The 14,141-nt window shown below is 47.2% G+C and overlaps 1 protein-coding gene across 4 annotated transcripts in view; it reads left to right on the forward strand.

The window, feature by feature from the left end:
- The window catches only part of SLC13A3 (solute carrier family 13 member 3), a 76,711-nt gene that overhangs the window by 34,814 nt on the left and 27,756 nt on the right, over window positions 1–14,141 (forward strand). For 2 of the 4 annotated variants that reach the window (XM_004430308.3, XM_087445176.1), the window contains 3 exons: window positions 720–883; window positions 8,305–8,371; window positions 12,052–12,237. In XM_004430308.3, the coding sequence (XP_004430365.1) occupies window positions 720–883; window positions 8,305–8,371; window positions 12,052–12,237 (417 nt within the window). Of the gene's footprint in view, window positions 1–719; window positions 884–8,304; window positions 8,372–10,135; window positions 10,202–12,051; window positions 12,238–14,141 lie in introns of all 4 variants that reach the window. The other 2 variants (XM_087445177.1, XM_087445178.1) reach the window with 2 other exon arrangements.

Raw genomic sequence — 14,141 nt, forward strand, 5'->3', positions numbered from 1 at the left:
CTAGCTCAGAAATAGATCTTAAAAATGCAGTATAAATATTCTAGAAGAAATCTAACTCAGTGGAGAAGGGAAAGATTATTCAATAAGTGATGGGGGTTGGAATAATTGGTTTATTCTTTGGAAAAAAATCTAATTAGATCTGACTTCATACTGGGCATCTAAATAAATTCCAGGTGGGTTCAGAGGTCAGTGTAAAGAGGAAAAACCACGAAACTTAGATTCCCGTTGGCAGGAGGGACTGAGCCGTGGCAGGCAGACAGGAGGTCGCGCGTGTTTGGGTGCTGGTGGGAAGTTCATCGGACACTGAGCAGGGGTGCTAGTAGGAGTGGGAGGGCAAGTGGGAGAGGAGGCCGGGAAGGCCGTTTGGGGTGAGATGGTGGAGAGTCTTGGTGTCAAACCAAGGCAACTTTATTCTGCAATGGGAGCCATGAAGGATTGGAGGGCAAAGGAGAGGAGATTTCAGGGTTGGGAGATCTTTGGAGCTATTTTACCTTGAGTACCTGGTCAGTTCACTTAAACACATTGAGCCAGTTTTCTTAGATCTAAAATAAGCCTGGTGAGTGGATGTGGTCCCCACTTGGTCATTGGCTTGTCCTCTCCGGGCCTTAACTTTTCATCTAGAAAACGAGTGGGCTGGATTCCTCAAGGGTGGCAAACTGGGACCAGAAGACCTCCTGGGCCCCGGTTCTGGATCTGCCTCTGACTCCCTCTGCTCCTAGGCTCATCCTGGGAATGATGGTGACCACCTCCTTCCTGTCCATGTGGCTGAGCAACACTGCCTCCACCGCCATGATGCTGCCCATCGCCAGCGCCATCCTGAAGAGTCTCTTTGGCCACAGGGAGACTCGGAAGGACCTCAGCAGGGAGAGCGAAGAGAACGCAGGTGAGGCTGCGGAAAGGGACTGGGGGCCAAGCCCACCAGTGTGGGGGAGTGGGAGCGGGGATGTCCAAAGGGTGTCACGGAAGGTGAACGGAATGCACTTATTGAGCACCTACTGGGTGCCAAGTGTTCATAATAATAATAACTAGAATTAAAGTCACTCTGTGGTACTTGGTTTTCTTTAAAATTTGCATTTATTGAGCGCTTACTATGTACTAAGCAATGAGTTAAACATTTTGCATACGTTATCTCCTTTACCTCTCAAAACAGCCTTATGAAGTAGGTACAATAATTAATCCTTGTTTTAAAGCATTTGAAGAGATGCTTAAAATCACTAATACCCAGAGAAATGCAAACTGAAACAACAATGCGATTTACTTCAATGAGACTGGCAAAAATCAGAAAGCTGGGTAATGCCCAGAGTTGGCGGGAATGGGGGCCACAGGAACTCTTGTGCACTGCTAGAGAGAGTGTAGGCTGGGCCAGCCTTTCTTGAGGGCAGTCTGCAAATATTTAATCAATTTAAATGTGCATATACATGCAACCCAGCATTTTGCTCCTGATTGCAAATGCTAAAGGAATTCTGACACGGGTTCTTTTTTTGTGTGTGTGAGGAGATAAGCCCTGAGCTAACATCTGCCAATCCTCCTCTTTTTTTGCTGAGGAAGACTGGCCCTGGGCTAACATCCGTGCCCATCTTCCTCCACTTTATATGGGACGCTGCCACAGCATGGATTGACAAGTGGTGCGTCGGTGCGCGCCCGGGATCCGAACCAGCGAACCCCGGGGCCGCCACAGCGGAGTGTGTGCGCTTAACCGCTTGCACCACCGGGCCGGCCCCCTGACACAGGTTCTTGAGGGGACATGTGTACCGATGTTCACTGCAGCCTTCTCGGTGCTGTGGTGGGTTGGTAGCCGTGGGAATGCCTTCACTAGTAAAGGGGAAGGTAAAGTGTGGTGGGTGCACCGCTGAGCACCGTGCTGCTTTTAGGAGCAAAGAATTAGAGGAACATATAACTATATACGTGGATCTCATAAAACATAGTTGTGATTGGAAAAAAAAAAAAACAGAGAGAGATATAGAACACACTACCATTATGTAAATTAAAAATATACACAAATGACAAAACATTTTGCAAGAAAGTAAACAAAGGAAAAGCTACATTAAACACACGAGAATGGTTGCTCTGGGAAGGATAGAAGTGGGAAATGGGGATAAAAGGGAATAAATAAAGACAGACAGAAAACAAAAGGGGGGCCTGTGCAGCGAATAGTAATAGTGTGCCATGAACTGAGGGATTTGATTCACTCAGCCCTCTGCAATTGTGTTCTAAACAAAACAAAACACAAGTAGCCACCATGTTTTTAGATGACTAAACGGGCACTCAGAGAGGGGAAGTGACTTCCCCAAGTCACACAGCAAGCAAATGGCTGAGCCCACTGTGCACCTCAGCAGTCTGGCTCCAGACCACTCTCTTGCCTGTGAAATCAGCTGCAGCAGTGAGAATTCTTTTGGCTGCAAGTAAAAGAATGCCTGTCTACAAGTGGCTTAAAGTATGGCAGTTTATTTTCCTCAAATATCAAGAAGTCAGTGAAAGGCAGTTTTAGGATCAATTCAGAGGCACAAAGATGTCAGGATTGTTCATTGGCATCTCTGTGATTCCCTTTGTCTTTCCCTCGTGGTTACAAAGTGGCTGCCACATCCTGTCTGCTTTAAAACATCCTGCTTTTTATTTACATAAAGGTATTTTAAAAGGAAGCTTTAAATTGGTATACATGTGGGAAGAGATTACTAGTTTATCCCCAGTATCAATTCTTCCTTTGTTCTTTTAGTAATGGAACCCCCACATGGGCACACAGCTGTGCAGAGAAAAGGCTGAATTTCCCAGCTTCCCTTGCAGTTAGATGTGGTCATGTGACTAAGTTTAGCCAATGGGATATGAGTGGGAATGGTGTGTGCAACTCCTGGGTCCTGCCCTTCCTTCTCTACTCCTGCTGGCTGGAATATGAATATGATAATGGGGAAAAGAGATGCTACCTAGGACCCAAAGATGGAAGCTGCATGTTGAGAGACTGATGGCAGATCTGCCCCAGTAGCTTTGGACCATTTACCCCAACTAACAACAAATATTATCCATGAAACCCTGGATTTTGTGTGCTAGTTGTATTTTTTGAATATACATTAAAATAAATATATAGTCTGTTAAAAATCTAAATATTGATCCATGCACCATCTGAGTTAATGTCATTTACTGTGGTATGGGTACTTCCCCACCATGCAATAAGGGATCTTGCTTATTTATTTCCACGACAGCCCTGAGAGCTAGAAATATTCTAAGTACTTTACAGAGGAGGTTCAGAGAGGTGAGGTGATATGTCCACAGTCAATCACATTGGTTGTCAAGTAGCAGAGCCAGGATCCAAGCAAGGTCAAAGTCTTCCACATGGAAGGGAAGAGATGCTCGAGAGCAGGGGTCAGCAGACTTTTTCTGTAAATGACCAGATAGTAAACATTTTAGGCTTTGCTAGCCGCTCTGTCTGTCACAACGAATCAACTCTGCCCTTGCAGAGAGAAAGCATTCATGGACAGTATGTAAATGAGTGAGGGTGGCTGTGTTCCAGTGAAATTTTATTTACGGGTGCTGAAGTTAAAATTGTATATAATTTCTACATCACAAAATATTATTCTTCTACTGATTTTTTTCAGCTATTTGAAAATGTTAAAACCATTCTTAGCTGGCAGGCAGTGGGCCGGATTCAGCCCATGGGCTGTAGTTTGCAGATCCCTGCTCTGTAGTATAGGCTTCACTGGTTTTCAGACTGTTTCCCCTGAGTCTCCAGGAGAACCGCCTCATGGTCGCCTCGAGGGGCAGCAAGCAGCTCCGACTCTGCTGCCTCTCGCCTTTCAACCGCAGCTGCCCCCACTGCATCTGTTCTGTACACCAAGCTTCCGAGGAACCAGCACAGATTTTTATTGAGCACTTATTTTGTGCAAGGACTCTTCTTAGGACTTACTTCTGAATGAGGTGGAGCCAGCACTGACCTCGTTTAGAGGAATGGAAATTGAGGAAGAAATTTAGAAAGAGGATAAAGTAGCCCCCAAGGTCACATGGTTTCAAAACTGTGGCACTGGTATTTTGAATCCAGGCTGGCTGACTTCAGGGCCTGTACTCTTAACCTCTGTTATTCTGCCTCCCACACAAGATTTTTTTTTCAAGGAGTCTAGTAGCCAAAAAAAAAAAAAAAAAAGTTTGGAAGCCAATTCCCTCATTATAAAGGGACGTGTCCAAGGTTGCACACAGTGTTGGGCGCACGGCGAAATCCAGAATCTTTTCTCTTATGCTGCAGGATGTCAGGAGGTAGGAGACCCTGGAGGCTGGGGCAGACATGACTTTTACAGGCGGTGGGATCAGAGAGCAGAGACTAGTTAATGATCAGCCCTAAGACCTAAAACTAGGCTCATTCCAGTGCAAAGAGAGATGTTCCCTTTCAGCCAGAGTCTGTGCTCTGTTCTGGTGGCAGGAGGTGAGGGCAGGGGTGGAGGGAGTGGAGACCCTTTAGTGAGCCAGGACAGGGGCCAGGAGGCTTCCGGGGGCTTTAAGTCCGTGAGGGACCCCCACGGCAACAACAGCAATGGTAATGTGAGCTGTCATTTTCTAAAGACCCACCATATGCCAGACGCTGTGCTACATTTTTCATACCCGTTAGCTCATTTAATCTTCATAACAATACTATGAGGTAGATGATCCCCATTTGACAGATGAAGAGACTGAGGTTCAGAGAGGCAAAATGATTTGCCCAAAGTAACATGGTGAGTTAGTTGCTAAGCTCTGTCTGAATCTGGAATCTGTGCTTATAAGCAGCATGCCAGAGCAAGACAGATCCTGGGGCGGGGTGGAGCTCACTGGACAAGACCCCGGGGGGTCCTCAGCCTTAGAGGGCAGCCCTGCTGCTTCTCTTTAGTTTCTTTACAAAGCTCTGCTTCTTGCACTGCCTGAGGGGCTGAGGGGCCATGAGGTGGTGGCTTCCCCAGCATCCTTCCATGTGTGTGTTCACATTAGATGATCCACTACAGCCCTGCTGGCGTGGCCCTGTTGTCATGCCCATTTTCCAGAGGAGGAAACTGATGCTCAGAGAGGTGAAGTAGTTGCCCAGTGCCCCTCAGCTGGTAAATGGCCCATCTGGCTTTTGAATCTGCACTCTACCCCTCTCTCCTCTTTCCCCTCTTTTTCTCTGTCCAAACAAGGCTAGCCTGCCACCCACCTCTTTCCTTTAGGAATGCCCAAGATGCCATCCTTCAAAACACAATCTTTCAGGCTGGGTTAAGCATTGCCCTCCTCCTTCACTCTTCATTCATGAGGCCAGGAGGGGGGCCTCCTTTCGAGGCTCTTTTCTCCTCTATAAAATAAGGACAAAGCCTCCCATTTGCTGTGTATCGTTGTGAGGCTTACGAGAGAAATGAGAGCCTGGCGCATAGGAAGCGGCTAATATGTGGCAGCTGACTGTCCCTGGGGTGTTTTTTACCTAATTTGATACAAGAACTCCTTCCTGGGGGCTTTCTGTGTGCGAAACTTCAGGAACATTTTGTCATACTGGGGAGGTTAGACTGGATTTAGCAGCTCCGGCTCAGACCTACTAAGAGCCGCCGGGCGGGGGAGCCTTGGGAGATGGAGTGGGACTCACGGGTGGAGAATCAACAGTCCTGGGAACAAGCCTGACTCTGCTGCTGACCCATTGGGTCATCTCGATCGCGGTCATAACCTGCCTCTGGGCCTCAGTTTCCCCGGGTGTAAAGAGGAAGTGTCTCTCAGGCTGTTCTGAGGCTGCTGTAAGATTACAAATGTGCAAGTCCTCAGTCCCCGGCCTGGTACAGGCTCAGAGAGTGGCATTATTTGAATAAGACCTTACTTAAGCACCAAGCTCCCAACTAGCTAGTGATTTCTGGACCCAGAAAAGTCAGAAGCTTTGGAGACTTTGCCACAGTGGCCTTTGTGTGGCCACTGGGGTCACTGTGGTCACAGGAAGCACGGGGATGGACGCTGGGTAAGTGGTTAAGAACATTCGGCACCTTGGTTTTCCTATTTATTTCAACTTCGTTTTCATTGGCTTTATTACCGTCATCATCATCAGGAAAATAACGCTAGGTATAAAATGTTTTCACATGACTAATCTGGTGAAGAAACAGTGGAACTCCCTCCTTCCCGATCTTACGTGCTACAGGTAATTACCGTGTACAGCGGTGTGTATGATGTCCTCCTCTGCTTTGTGCATGGCACGTAAGTCTTATATTGGGGCCCTCCAGCTCAGACGGTGGCAGCAACGAGGTTCCATGGATGAGTGACGGGGGCCAGGTGGGGACTGTGGCAAACTGCTCAGCACACGACCTTCTCCTGGTTCTGGAGGCTAGGAAGTCCAAGATCAAGGCGCTGGCAGATTCCGCACCTGGTGAGGGCCAGTTTCCTGGTTCACAGACGGCTATCTTGTCGCTGTGTCCTCACACGGTGGAAGGGGCAGGGGAGCTCTCTGGGGTGTCTTTGATAAGGGCACTAATCCCATTCATCAGAGCTCCGCCCTTATGACCTAATCACCTCCCAAAGCCCCCACCTCCTAATTCCATCACATCGGGGATTAGATTTCAACTATGAATTTTGGGGACAAAAACGTTCAGTCTATAGCAAATGGGTCAACTCCTTAATCCTCTTGACAACCCTAGGGGAATTATTATTTCTCTTCTATGAATTAAAGAACTGAGGCACAGGGAGATTAAGGGATTTATCTAAATCAGAGTTTCTCAACTTCAGCACTCTTGACATTTTGGGTGGGATAATTCTTTGTTGTCAGGGGCTGACTTTTGTATTGTAGGATATTTAGCAGCATCCTTGGCCTCTACCCACTAGATGCCAACAACATCCCCCTCACCCCAGTTGTGACAACCAAAAATGTCTCCAGACATGGTCCAATGTCCCTTGGAGGCAGAATCGGCCCCCTTTGGGAACCACTGATCTAAGGTCACGGAGTAAGAGATGGAGCTATGATTCGAACCCAGAACCCATGTGTTTAGCTACTAATCACAAGCCCAATGCCCAGGGATGGATTCTTTTGCCCTTGGTGATGGTTTCAGCTGCAGGAACTTTTAATCCTTTCAATCTTTCTTGTCTCCAAAACACTATTGCAGGCTCCTGGGGAGACTGACCTATCAAGCAAGGGATACTTTTCTTTTTCTGGTGAGGAAGATCAGCCCTGAGCTAACATGCAATACCAATCCTCCTCTTTTTGCTGAGGAAGACTGGCCCTGGGCTAACATCTGTGCCCATCTTCCTCTACTTTATACGTGGGATGCCTGCCACAGCGTAGCTTGATGAGTGGTGCGTAGGTCCACACCCGGGATCTGAACCTGTGAACCCCAGGCCACCAAAGCACAGCACGCGCACTTAACCACCACCAGGCCACCCTGCAAGAGATGCTTTTAAAATGAAGTGAGAGCTTGTCCTGACTCTCCTCTGCTCAGACACTCCCCTGGCTCTGCTCGCATCTGACTCAGAGGAGAAACCAAAGTCCTTACTGTGACCCCAAGACCCCTGCATGATTCAACCCACCCCCTGCCACTTCTCTTACCTTACCTCTTGCTACTCTCCCCCAGCCCCATGCCCCTCTGGCCCCACTAGTCTCCCTTCTGCTCCTGACACGCCAGACACACTCTCACCTCAGGGCCTTTGCACTTGCTATTCCTGCTGCCCTGAACCCTCTTCTCACAGCTCTTCCTGTGATTGGCTCCTTTTTACCCCTGAGGTCTCAGATCAAATGCCATCAGCTCTTATGTCTTCTCTGTTGACCTGATCACAGTAGGCCACCTGCGCCCCTCCCCGCTCTGCAATCACTTTCCATCACACTGCCCAGTTTTATTTCCTCCATCTGTTTCATCACTACCTGAAATTTCCTTTTTTCGATTATTGTCTGTCTCCCCTTCTAGAATATAACTTTCATGGGAGCAGGGACTTTTTTGTATTATTCGCTGTGTAGCCCACACTCATAGTCAATAGCACGTAGAATATGCCCAATAAATACTTTCTGAATGAATGAATGAATGGAAGATTGGGGTCACCCCTCCCATTGCTGATCCATTACCACTCATAGCTAGGCTTTCCCAAACATCCCTTTGACAAGGGCAGCTCAGGTAAGCCTAGGCTGGAGTTGTGAGTTGTCAAGCAACCTTGCAGCTGGCTCCCTGCCCACAGGCCTGGGGCCATCTCCAAATATGGATGAGCGGGACAGGAGGATGGGATTTTGACTGCCTCTCTTTTTAATTCAATGGATGGTGTAGGAAGGGAACCTGAAGACGCCCTCTTGATTGACTGCACAGGGATAGGAGCCCTCCTGTCCCATTCGTTCCGTTACACTAAAGACATCATGCTCTCTCCTCCCAGCTGCTGTGCGGAGAAACGGCCTGCCCACTGTGCCCACGGAGATGCAATTTCTTGCCAGCACAGAAGAGTGAGTTCCTGGTGAAATTCATAGAGGAGCCAGTGCTTGATCCAAGGAGATGATGGACAAGAATTCAATGCTGCAAGCAACCCCTCCCGTCCCAGGGTTTTCTCCTAGTGACCTAATGTTCAAGTGTCCACCCTTCATCCCTTTGGCTTAGGCAGACCTCCACAGCCTCCTTAAGGAAATGCAAACGTGGACAGGGCAGGGGAGCACGTTAGACCCCTGGAGTTCTGGTGAGGTGGGGGGTCTGGAAGGAGGGGCCAGAAGAGCAGGAGAGCGCAAACCACGCTGCAGTCAAGGAGGACATGCGTGCAGACAGGGTCAGGAGGCTCTAAGCACAAAAGCATCCTGTGAGACCGTCACAATCCTTCACACTTCTGTGACTTAGGAAGCACCTTCACATCGACGGCACATTCAGTCTTCAGTGTCCTTTGCATATGGCAGCGTGGTTAAGATTTTGAGGTTTGGAGCCACACAGACCTGACTTTGAACCCTGGCTCTGCCGCTTACTGGCTGTATGATTTGGGCAAGTCACTTAACCTCTCTGAGCCTCAGTTTCAGCTACCAACTGGATATGATATTGGAAGCCACCGTACAGGGTTGTTTTGAGATTAAATGAGATAATGTCGGGAAAGCAGGTTGCTGGGCCTTACCTGCACAGGTGGTAGCGCTTGTTGTTAATGTCATCATTATCTCAATCTAATGGCGATGAAACAGCGGGAAGTAAAGTGACTTGCTCAAGGCGTTGCTGGGCATTGATCAGGTCTGTTTCATTCATTCAACAAACATTTATAGAGAGCTTACGATGATCCAGGCACTGCTAGAGATACAGCAATGAACAGACAAAAACCCAGCCCTGTAAACCTTACATCCCAGGGACAAGAAACAAATACACGAGTAAACTTCATATGATTCAGATGGTTGGTGAGTGCTGTGCAGAAGAAAAGCAGGAAAGAGGGCTAGGGAGGGGGGCTGGGGGTGGGAAAGGGCAGTTTTAAAATGGGTGGTCGGGGAAGACCTCTCTAAGGAGGTCATGCTTCAGCAAACACCTGTAGGAGATGGGAGGCCATGGGGGCTCTGTGGGAAGAGCATTCTCAGCAAAGGGACCAGCAGGTGCAAAGGTCCTGAGAATCCAAAGCAGATAGGAAGCCAGTGTGGCTGGAGCTGGGTGCATGGATGGTGGAAGGTGGTGGCAGAGAGATTGCTAGGTGGCGAGAGGGTGGTGGTGGAGGGCCCCAGCATGTGGGAAGTCATAGGCCAATGACGCAGCCTTGACTTTGAATGAGCTGAGAGCTGATGGAGGGGTTAGCAGAGGCAGGATGTGATCTTATGTCTGACTGTCTCACCCCATGGCCTGTGCTCCTTCCTGGCACCATATTTGGGGGCTTTGAGTCCAGCTTTGAGATATGGGTTCTGTCATTGGTCCAGCCACTCACTACCATGCAGCCTGGACATGTATTTTGACCATCTGCCCATGCAGAGCTTGTGTTGAGTCTGTTGGAAAGGAGCCGATCCCCACCCTCTGGAACTCCATGTCCACTGGCTGCAAACCCCATCCCCTCTCTGGGCCTCAGTTTCCCATCTGAACAAGGAAGGGGTTGCACTACACGAGCGCTAGGGCCCTTTCTGCTCCTCATTCTCATTGTGAGGCTCAGTCTGGTTGGGTCCCCAGGTCTGAGGGAGGCCACAGTTCCTGACCAGGCCTCTCGCCCTGGAAGTCAGGCCGTGACATCGGTCTCCAGCTGCCTCCAGTCCTTGTCTTCCTTTCAGACCCCAGATCATGTCTTCGTTGCCATCTGGAGAAGGGGCCTCTCATGTAGTAATTAAAGCCAGAAGGTATTTAAAGTATCTTTCATTCTTTAAAAAAAATTAATTTGTTACACAGGAGCAATTCTTTTTTTTTTTTATTATTTTATTGAGGTCATAATAGTTTATAACATTGTGAAATTTCAGGTGTACATTATTAATTGTCAGTCACCATATATATGTGCCCCTTTACCCCTTATGCCCACCCCCCAACCCTCTTCCCCTCCGGCAACCATCAATCTGCTCTCTTAGTCCATATGTTTATCTTCCACATATGAGTGAAATCATGTGGTGTTTGTCTTTCTCTGTCTGGCTTATTTCGCTTAACGTAATACCCTCAAGGTCCATCCATGTTGTTGCAAGTGGGATGATTTTGTCTTTTTTATGGCTGAGTAGTATTCCCTTGTATATCTGTACCACACCTTCTTTATCCATTCATCTGTTAATGGGCACTTGGGTTGCTTTCACGTCTTGGCTATTGTGAATAATGCTGCAATGAACATAGAGGTGCATAAATCTCTTTCAATTGTTGATTTCAAGTTCTTTGGATAAATACCCAGTAGTGGGATAGTTGGGTTGTATGGTATTTCTATTTTTAATTTTTTGAGAAATCTCACAGGAGCGATTCTTAATTTTATTCACTTATAAACATTTCATAATTGCACAAGTCAATAAAATACTCTTAAAAAGAAAAATGTACTCCACATCTCATTCCCAGAGATAGATTAAAACAGTTAAGTGAATATCATTCTAGATTATTTCTTGATATTCTCTATACACATAAATGCATATGTTAAATTTAAAAAGTTGATAATGTTATATATGTTTTTTGTAAGCTGCTTTCTCATTTAATGGAGTGTAGTGAACATCTTTTCACCTCAATAAATTTGTGTCGACGTTATTCCTCTTTTAATTATATAATTAACAATTCTTAACTTAATTCTTTCCCAAACTCTATACAAGGAAAACAAGCCAGAAAATACACATAAAGAGTAAAAGAGAAAAAAAAATCTCACGCCATCCCTGAGAAAGGCACCAAAACACCTCTGCTTATACCATTCTAGACTTTTCTTAATATTAATATATTCATGAAATATGTGAATATTTTTAAAATAAAAAAATGAAATAGTGCTGTTACCTACCTTTTCACTTTATATGACGGACATCTTTCATTTTAATAAACACCCATCAAAATCATCATTTTTTAATAGCTGCCTTGGTGTTCCATCCAGAAAGAGGGTCATCTTTATTTAGCTAATGCCTTCTTTTTGTTTTTTATTTTTTATTTATTTATTTTTTTGTGTGTGTGAGGAAGATCAGCCCTGAGCTAACATCCATGCTAATCCCCCTCTTTTTGCTTAGGAAGACCGGCTCTGAGCTAACATCTATTGCCAATCCTCCTCCTTTTCTTCCCCAAAGCCCCAGTAGATACTTGTATGTCATAGCTGCACATCCTTCTAATTGCTGTATGTGGGACGCGGCCTCAGCACGGCCGGAGAAGCAGTGCCTCGGTGCGTGCCCGGGATCCGAACCCGGGCCGCCAGCAGTGGAGCGCGCACACTTAACCGCTAAGCCACGGGGCCGGCCCAGCTAATGCCTTCTTGATGGAGATTTAGGTTGTTTTCAATTTAAATTATATTTAATACCATAGTGAAGTCTCTTGAACCCACATCTGAGGCACCTGCCCAGTTATTTGTTTAGGATAAATTCTTAGAGCAGAACAGTTGAGATGAAGGTTGCACATTTTTAGGGTTTTTGATGCCCGTGCCAAATTACCTTCTAGAAAAACCACTTAGCTCTCCCGCCTCAGCCATTGTTTCCCCGTGAGGCCAGGAATTCTGAGTGTGTTCTGAATGGCTTCTCTTGGGGTTTGTTTAAAGCAAAGACTGCCCTGAGGAGGCGGAGGCTCCACTGGATCTTCTGGCGGACTCCAAGAAGGAGGAGGACTATCGCAGAAACATCTGGAAGGGCTTCCTCATCTCCATCCCCTACTCCGCCAGCATCGGAGGCACTGCCACCCTCACGGGCACGGCCCCCAACCTCATCCTGCTTGGGCAGCTCAAGAGGTAAAAGCAAGTGTCCCCCACCTGGCTGTGGAGTCTCAGCTGCCCCCCTCTCTTCCTTCACTCGACATTCAGGGAATGAGCATCGAATGCCTGCTGTCAGCCAGGCTCTGGGGACACAGCGATGCACAAAACCCAGCAACGTTCCTGCCCTGGGGGACTTCCGTTCTGGTGGAGAGACAAGCAATAAAGGGAAAAGCAAACGAATATGTAGTATGCCAGTATGATAAGTTATGAAATAAAATAAAGCAGGATAAGGGGGTGGAAGGACAGGAGTGGGTGCTAGTTCATGCAGGTAGGTCCGGAATGTGTGACCTCACTAATAAGGTGATATTTGAGCAGAGACCGAGAAGTGAGGGAGTGAGCTATGTGGGCACAGGAGGAGAGAGCATTCTGGGAACAGCACAAAGACCAGAGAGGCTGGAGTGCGGAAGGCGAAGGCGAGTGTGGGAGGGGATAAGGTAACAAGAGACCGGACTAAGGCAGCCGTTGTAAGGACCCCAGCTTTTCCTTCAAGTGAGATGGGGAGTCAGTGGAGAGCCGAGAGCAGAGAAGTGACACGATGTGACATCTGCTTTAAAAACTAATGCCACCTGGAGGTGTTCATCTGCGGCTGTAAGGCGCCGTGAGAGGCTTTGCAAACGTGCACGGCCGGCCAGCAGTGGAGTGGGCCCTGCGAGAGGTCAAGTCTCGCCATCACCGAAACTATTCAAACAGAAGCTGGGAGGCTTCCATCAGGACGTGAGAAGAGGAGAAGGGTTCTCGGGCAGCACGACTTGTCAATTCCATTACTAAACCTCTCAGTTAGAAGATTGTAAAAATCCCAGTATATCAAGATCCTGTGTCTAAGATTTTCAGGTTCCGGAATTCTGAGAGGCAAGGTTTCTAAGATTCTGTGGCAGTGGAAATGCAGCATACGTTCGTTTAATCTATACGAATGCAAATGTCAACATTTGGCAAACAAGCAACACAAAAAATATTTGATAATCAACATGGCCCCAAATGCTGGTGAACTTCTTTACCTGGTGCTCAACCAAAGAATCCAGGACCTATTAGGAGGATGGAGGTTTGGTGCTGGTTTTCCTGAGCCAGTGTTTGGGGTACATAAATCAGAACTATACTTGTGGGCAAAGTTCCTTTCATGAGAAACTTTAAGTTACACCCATGGTTTGCCTCATGAGCCAATTTTAAAACCTTAGCCCTCCACTATATTCTTAGGTTCTAAAATCCTTTGATTTTAAGCTTTGATGATAGAAACCAGTGGTTCTCAGCCGTGGGTGCACGTTAGAGTCACCAGAGAAGGTGAACAAAATATGCCCAGGTCTCAGTTGTAGAAATTCTGGTTCGGGAGGTATGGATAGGGGCCAGGCATCAGTATTTTTCCTGCTGGTCTAAGCCCACTGCAAACCTTTGGTGTCTTTTCATCTCCATTTTCTGAGCAAGGCCTGGCCATGCTTCGTGATTTTTGGTTAGCAACTAAAAACCAGAAGCCAAGACGGTCCTGCTTCAGATGTGGGGACAATCTGGGCAGACAATCTTTAGTCTCCTCAGTTAGAATGAAGTGTGAGCAAAGGGGCAGTCTGTTGGGAGCATGAAGCAGGGTGTTCGGTGTCAGGTCTTGCTGGAGCACATCCCCAGGGTTGGACAGGAAAGACGTGGGCTCTGGGGCCCCAGGGGCAGGTCCTGAGTTGGGGGATGTGGATAATGGGAGAGGGGCGGGTGCTATCTCTTTCAGGCTGCCTGCCCACCCTGACATGAGCAGGACTTTGTTCCAACTTGAAAAGAAATTAGGGAAAAAATACTGGAGCTGCAAGTAAAAATATCAAACATGAAAGATTTCGAGTAAATTGCATGCAAATTACATGCAAATCACATGCAACATTTAATTGCACAAGCTTGCACATTCT

The sequence above is a fragment of the Ceratotherium simum genome, chromosome 21 (assembly GCF_057802395.1).
Source record: "Ceratotherium simum simum isolate JZ-2026a chromosome 21, ASM5780239v1, whole genome shotgun sequence".
NCBI classification, from domain to species: Eukaryota; Metazoa; Chordata; class Mammalia; order Perissodactyla; family Rhinocerotidae; genus Ceratotherium; species Ceratotherium simum.